The sequence below is a fragment of the Gigantopelta aegis genome, chromosome 3 (assembly GCF_016097555.1).
Source record: "Gigantopelta aegis isolate Gae_Host chromosome 3, Gae_host_genome, whole genome shotgun sequence".
Taxonomy (NCBI): domain Eukaryota; kingdom Metazoa; phylum Mollusca; class Gastropoda; order Neomphalida; family Peltospiridae; genus Gigantopelta; species Gigantopelta aegis.
Window position 1 is genome coordinate 57,525,325 of NC_054701.1, and position 7,400 is coordinate 57,532,724.

Consider the following 7,400-nt stretch of genomic DNA (forward strand, 5'->3'; position numbering starts at 1 on the left):
GTACTGTTAATCATACTGGGCCAAATTTAGGAAACCTGTTTTTCTTGAACCCAGATGTTTAAGCGTTGTAAATGCATGTAGTTACATGCGTGTAAGACAAACTGGATTTGTAAATTCGGACCATTTTTATTATCAGTAAGAGTAATGGTGCGGTTTCGAAACGTCTCTGTTATGATTTAATTGTGGTTACAGATGAAGACATGTGCCAAAGAATACGAATCTCGAAAGTGTATATCACTTTTTATTTAGTGAATGAATTTCAGACAATGTTCATATTTTTGATAATAATTTAAAAATAGATTTATTGTTGTTGTTTTGTTTTCAAACGTCTTGTTTTCGAGAATATTCGGAATATTGCTACGTTTTTTTATGAATGAATTTCAGACATTGTTTATATTTTTTTATAATTGTTTACAAATTAGTGTTTGTTGTTGTTATGTTTATCTCGAAATGTTTAATAAATTTTATTTAACGTTTCAAACGTCTTGTTTTTGAGAATATTGTGAATATCATAATTTTTATTGGTGAATGAATTGCAGACATTGTTCATGTTTTTGATAATATTTTACCAATCTGTGTTTGTTGTTGTTGTTTATCTTTTGCACATTGAATTAGTATTTTCAAAGTTGAAAAGATAACTTTCTAACAATAATCTAAGAAAAAAATATTAATGATACCCATGGTCGCAAGCCAGTGATACTATTCTATACCTACTAGATGTAAAGGTTTACATGCGATGTGACGGCCTTACATTGTGTGATAATTAGCAAATATAGAGACCCCCATTACGGTTGTATTTATAGAATTCGTCTTTGTATGCAATATTTAGCACGATGTGTCGACTGGACCTGAGCGCAAATATTTTTTTTTTTTTTTCACAAAATGCGACATCGGATAAGTACAAAGAAAGGCTGTCGACAGTACAAATAAAAAGAGAAGAAGCTGTCAGAACGATGCGAAACTTTTAAACGGCTTTGCGTACAAATAAAAAGAGAAGAAGCTGTCAGAACGATGCGAAACTTTTAAACGGCTTTGCGTATTATATATATATATATATATATATATATATATATATATATATATATATATATATATATATATATATATATATATCTCATTATAGATTATTAATTAAATGATTAGTTAAACCATCATCACCTATACTGTATCTCCGTGTTGACAAGTCGTACAACACCAGTTGATGTGATATCCATCTGAATAGTATTCAGAATACCCCCGAAATCGTTTGGTATAGACGTACTGACAGGTGCCAATTTAGGCTATTTAGATAGGAGGCCAAGGGTTGCCTTTCGACATATGGCCTTTCTATGAATAAAAGCCCCTTAGAAAACTAGTCATGACACTGTATCTTCTCCATCCTCGTAGGAAAACGCTCTGAAACAAACATGTACACCGTAGGAAAGAGATGGGGGGGGGGGGGGGAGAGACAATCTCTAGTGCAGGATCACTGCCACCATAAAGGGGGGGGGGGGGGGGAGGAGCACAAGCCATATTTTACCTTTGTGTATATGGAGTAGGACTAGAAAACGTTCATTTTCCTACGGACCTGAACACTTTAGAGGAAAAATAAATTGTTCAACGGACTATACAACTTGGTTTGCCAACGTTTAATTTGATGTTTTCCGTGCGTCAAATGGACGTGGTGAACACACTTTACACTCCTGCACTTGACAAAATAACTACCAAAGACGTTTATATAATTCCACTGGCTTTATCTTCTGCAGTCCTATATGGATCTGGACAAAGACGCCTAATAAATATGGATGCCTTGGAATCTCCACAAAAATCAAATAAGATGGGATTTATTAACCCATTACGTTACCACACAATATATACGGTGAAAATATAATACATTGAGTATTTGTTAAATGGAATTTCAGCTGGAACAATCGTTGCCGTGGTGCTTACCCAGTTATATGTATCATGACATGACCCTAGGTCGAATGTTTCAAGAATGATTTATGTCCACAAGCGTTTCTATAAACACGTATCTATATATGTCCTGCAATTTAATTGTAAAATAGTCCAACTACCAACATTGGGTAATAGCAGTTTACGCAAATTATACGAAATATGTATTAACTATTTTAATGCCTTCTTGTGTGGCCAAACTACAGTTGTCCATGTAATCACTGTTTTATTAGAGGAATCATTTGTTTAGTTTTTCAGAACGTTTGGATAAAGGATTACTAACACACTTCTTTGATGGTTGGTTGTAATGGCAGAAAAAACACGAGAAACTAGATATGGACTTCCGCTTCCGGACGTCTGTCATTTTGAACTGAGTGACGTGTTGATCGGGAACAGGGCTGTGTTTGTTGTGGGTGATGTCCATGGCTGTTACAACGAATTGACAGAGTTGATGGCTGAGGCAAAGAAGAAGGAGCCCAACATCTTGTACATTTTCGTAGGAGACTTTGTTAACAAAGGCCCGAAAGTCAAGAAGGTAGTAACACGACTACAGCAAGATGATTGCCTTTCCGTACTTGGAAACCACGAACTCAACTGTATGAGAGAGGCAAGGAGTATGGCGGAAAATCCAGGCTATGAACTACCAACCAGATATCAATGGATAAACGATTTGTCAAGTGAAGATCTTGCCTTCATCAGACGTCTTCCATACACAATACATATTCCTTCTTTAAAATCTATAGTGGTGCACGCAGGTCTTGTTCCAGGAATTCCGCCTAAAAAGCATTCTTTGATTGCAATGACTAATATGCGAAACATTTATCTTGAGGAAAACAAACTCATACCAACGAATAAGTGCGATAAAGGGAAGGCGTGGGCGACATATTGGACTGGTCCTGAACACGTGTATTTTGGCCATGACGCCAAACGGGATTTGCAGCAGCTAGAATACGCAACAGGGTTGGACACTGGTTGCTGCCTTGGTCGATATTTGACCGGTGTCTTCATCAATGGATGTAGAAAAACACTCCAGATGCCAGCACACAGAGTTTATTGTGAAGATAGTGATTAACAAAGTTAAACAAACACATAAACATATTCAGATGCACGTACGTTTTATAATGATTTAACCTATGTTATGGATGATAGATATATATAATGAATTATGGATATATTGTTGTGACCGTAACAGATACACACCATGCACATATTATATCGATTGATTTCAGTGAATATGTTATAGATGCTAGATATATGTAATGAATCATGAATATATTGTTGTGACCATAACAGATACACACCATGCACATATTATATCGTATGATTTCAGTGAATATGTTATAGATGCTAGATATATGTAATGAATTATGGATATATTGTTATGACCATAACAGATACACACCATGCACATATTATATCATATGATTCCAGTGAATATGTTATAGATGCTAGATATATGTAATGAATTATGGATATATTGTTATGACCTAGATACACACCACGCACATATTATATCGTATGGTTTCATTGAATATTTTTATGTACACATAGGTTAACTTATACTCATTTCAGTAATATATCTTTAGACATTGTTAATCCGTACGAGTGATGGTATTTAACGGAGAGGTTTCGAAATCACACTGTTACTGTTAAGGATATTGATAGGTCACCACTGTGAGTGTAGCTGGTGACGTCACAACAATTTGCTTTCCCGCTCTTTACAGTTAAAAGGCCTGCTACATGTAATACATCTGTAGCTAATATATAATTTAAAATAATACATAAATAAATAAATAAATAAATAAATAAATAACACTTCTGAGAATGCCGCCATCTTTAATTAAGTCACCTGCGAATCTAGCCAAACGATTAGTACTGTTACGGAATCATATCGGGCCGAATTTAGGAAACCTGTTTTTCTTGAACGCAGATGTTTAAGGGTTGTAAATGCATGTAGTTACCTGCGTATAAGACAAACAGGATTTGTAAATTCGGACCATTATGGTTATCGGTAAGAGTAATGCGGGATGTGGTAAGGTGCTCACTTGATGCGTGGTCAGATTTGGGATCGATCCCCGTTAGTGGGCCTATTGGGCTATTTCTCGCTCCAGCGAGTGCATCACGACTGGTACATCAAAGGCCGTGGTATGTGCTATCATGTCCATGGGATGGTGGATATAAAAGATCCCTTGCTGCTAATCGAAAAGAGTAACCCATGAAGTGGCGACAGTGGGTTTCCTCCCTCAATATATGTGTGGTCCTTTAACCATATGTCCGACGCCATATAATCGTAAATAAAATGTTTTGAGTGCGTCGTTAAATAAAAAAATTCCTTCCTTCCTTCCTGATCAAAATCCTGGGGGGAGGGGTACTGACTTTGTATAAACAAATGAAACACTATACAAATTAAACCCTGAGATGTGTATGCTATTTTCTGCAGTAAAAAAAAAAAGAAGTGAGATTATCAGGGGGGCAACCCCCCCCCCCCCCCATCCCCCCGGCCCCCGGAGTGTACGGCCCTGTAATGGTGCGGTTTCGAAACTTCTCTATTATGATTTAATTTTGATTACAGATGAAGACATGTGCCAAAGAATACGAATCTCGAAAGTATTTATTACATTTTATTTAACGTTTCAAACGTCTTCTATTAGAGCATATTTTGAATATCTTTAATTTTTATTGGTGAATGAATTTCAGATATTGTTTCAGATTTTGATAATATTTTACAAATCGGTGTTTGTTGTTGTTATTTATTTTTATCTCGAAATGTTTATTACATTTTATTTAACTTTTTAAAGTCTTCTTTTCGAGAATGTTCTTAATATCATTACGTTATTTTGGTGAATGAATTTCAGATATTGTTCATAATTTGATAATATTTTACAAATCGGTGTTTGTTGTTGTTTATTTTCTATGAGTTGAAATAGTATTTTCAAAAATGAAAAAATAACTTTCTAACAATAATTTCAGTAATTTATATTAGTAATACTCATGCTTGCAAGTTAACATAAGAAATTTAGAGATTTCTTTACAGCACTGTGTATGTAGTAATTTGTTACATTACCAGATGAAATGTTATGAATTCTGCTATTAGTTATATTTGACATTTTCGTTGAGTATTAAGCATTATGATTTTAATTATATACTGACCCACATTGAAACGTAACAGAATTAGTTTATATATTTGTTTTCTTGTAGTACATGATGCACATTGTTATTTTTATACAATAGTTGTATTCACACATTTCATAAACTGTTTATATATCTACTACAACAATTAAAAGTACTGAATGTTTTTCGTGTTTTAGATATCACAGTATTTATGAAAATATGGTGCGTTTCCATTCGTTATGGGTTTTGGACAAACAAATGTATGCATCATTTTCGACAAACGTCATCTCACACACACATATAAAAGCATAACATACGAACCTGATTAAATGCAAATATATCTTTGGATTTTTTCAAGGTTATATGTTCCTCAAATTGATGTTTATAGTATAAAAAGGTCTAACTATTTTGACCATTTCTTCTGAAATGCACGGAGACCAGCAAACAAGACAAGACTAATTGATATAACGTGGGTCTCAATTCATAGTTGTTCTTTTTTTAATGTTTAATGTTTAATGTAACGACACATTCAACACATTGTAACGTCCACAGCAATCTGATTAAAATTAGCTCTACTGGGTCTACCAGTAGATCTAACAGCATTGCGTGGACTCCCATGTCCAGGTGGTATGTCATCTATAAATAACAATTTAAATATCGACCAATTACACTTCGCCTTTTATAGCGTTACTCGGGAGAATACAAATTCTAAAAATATCAGGCGAGACTATTTATGCAATAGGCGAACTTGTTGGTCTATTTCAACATTGAAAAAACAGGGGGAAAAGTAAAGTAATAAACTCTGTATTATATACTAGTATAAACAGATTTTATGGCTATACAATCACGGTTGTTTTGTTTTTTTTGTCTTGAAACGAATTTTGTATAAAATTTTATATTGCAATTAGTTTCCGGCATACTTCGTAATTCACCCGAATCATTTCGTATACCCTCGGCATAATCCCGAATGTTTTCAGATTCTTTTCAAATCACTGGCATGATTTTGCAAGTTAGGTTTTGATTGGTCGAATGAAAGGTCAACTGGACATGAGCTCCAACGGGCTGCTGTTAGATCCACATGTAATTTAGTGGAGCTAATTTTAATTAGATTGCGTCCACATTTATATGGCATTTGACTTAAAGGCATATTGTCACAGACCACTGACATATTTAATGGTCTAACAAAGTAATACCTGAACAAAAATAATTTGATTTGTTCCTAAATGTACTTTATTGAACCATCTTCATAACCACCATACTGCATTTATTAATGATATTTTGTAAAAAATAATTGAATTCTGGCCATGGTCCATAATTCAAATACTAAAATTGCCGAGAGGGTTGACTTGGATTTCATTCCATCATGGTTCAGTTAAGGTGATGCGATAGCTAGATTTGGTTTCCAACAATTACAGTAATGTTTATTTATTATCTATATTTAGAGAAACATGGTCTTTAAATCCGTGACAGTATGCCTTTAATGTAAAGGACGACATAGATAATGAAAAAGGAAACCCGTTGCCTTCATTCCATTAACTGCTCTATTTGATTAATATTAACAGCAACTGATCTTTTATTTGTTCCACACCATATAAAACTCATAGCACATTAGCAGAATTAGTACATGGCATCTAAGATAGTAGATCACTTTTCCACACAGTATCACTGCATCGTGGTTGGATATGGAACCATGTTTTAACACACTATACACAATATTTTTCACACATATAAAGATGCTTTCTTTGCTTCTTATAATGATGCCAAACTAATCCATCTGTAATGAATTGATAGCAGAGGGCTCGGTATACTGGGGGAAACAGATCATGTATCATTAATGTGCTGAGTGACGTCACAAATTGAAAAGTTACGAGTGTGAAACATATCATGAGAAAGCAGACGTTGACCATCTTATTTTAAAATGTATAGAACCAAATCAAATCTCATAGCACGACAATATATAGAAGATGTGGCTAAAGCTGTTACGCGCAACGTTTCCACCAGTCTTTAAATAAAAAAAAAGTGAGATCATAATGCGAGTTTGAGATAAACCAGAAAGCGCTCTTGATTACCCCGTTCCACACAGACACTATCGCTATCAAAGTTTCCAACGCAATAGTACCTAGTATGTATACTAATACCAATTCAAAATAATATCACGAATTTACTGCATGGGCGGATCCAGGATATATTTTAGGGGGGGGGGGGGGCAAAAAAAGAGGCCCATCGGCTCGTTAAAGGGGCATTTTAATAAAAGTTTTAGTATTTGCAGTTAATATGAATGCGTTTGTGTATATATGACAGTGTACGAACTGAAGTGTATACTAAATGACTAGCTGCGGTTTTCTGTAGCGCTAGCT

The 7,400-nt window shown here is 34.6% G+C and overlaps 1 protein-coding gene across 2 annotated transcripts in view; it reads left to right on the forward strand.

The window, feature by feature from the left end:
• The window catches only part of LOC121368311 (serine/threonine-protein phosphatase 1-like), a 28,781-nt gene extending 24,689 nt beyond the window's left edge, over positions 1-4,092 (forward strand). For both annotated transcript variants that reach the window (XM_041492987.1, XM_041492990.1), the window contains exon 2: positions 2,183-4,092. In XM_041492987.1, coding sequence (XP_041348921.1) covers positions 2,240-3,004 — 765 coding nt within the window. In that variant the 5' untranslated portion in view covers positions 2,183-2,239 and the 3' untranslated portion in view covers positions 3,005-4,092. The remainder of the gene's footprint in view (positions 1-2,182) is intronic.
• The last annotated feature ends 3,308 nt before the right edge of the window (positions 4,093-7,400 follow it).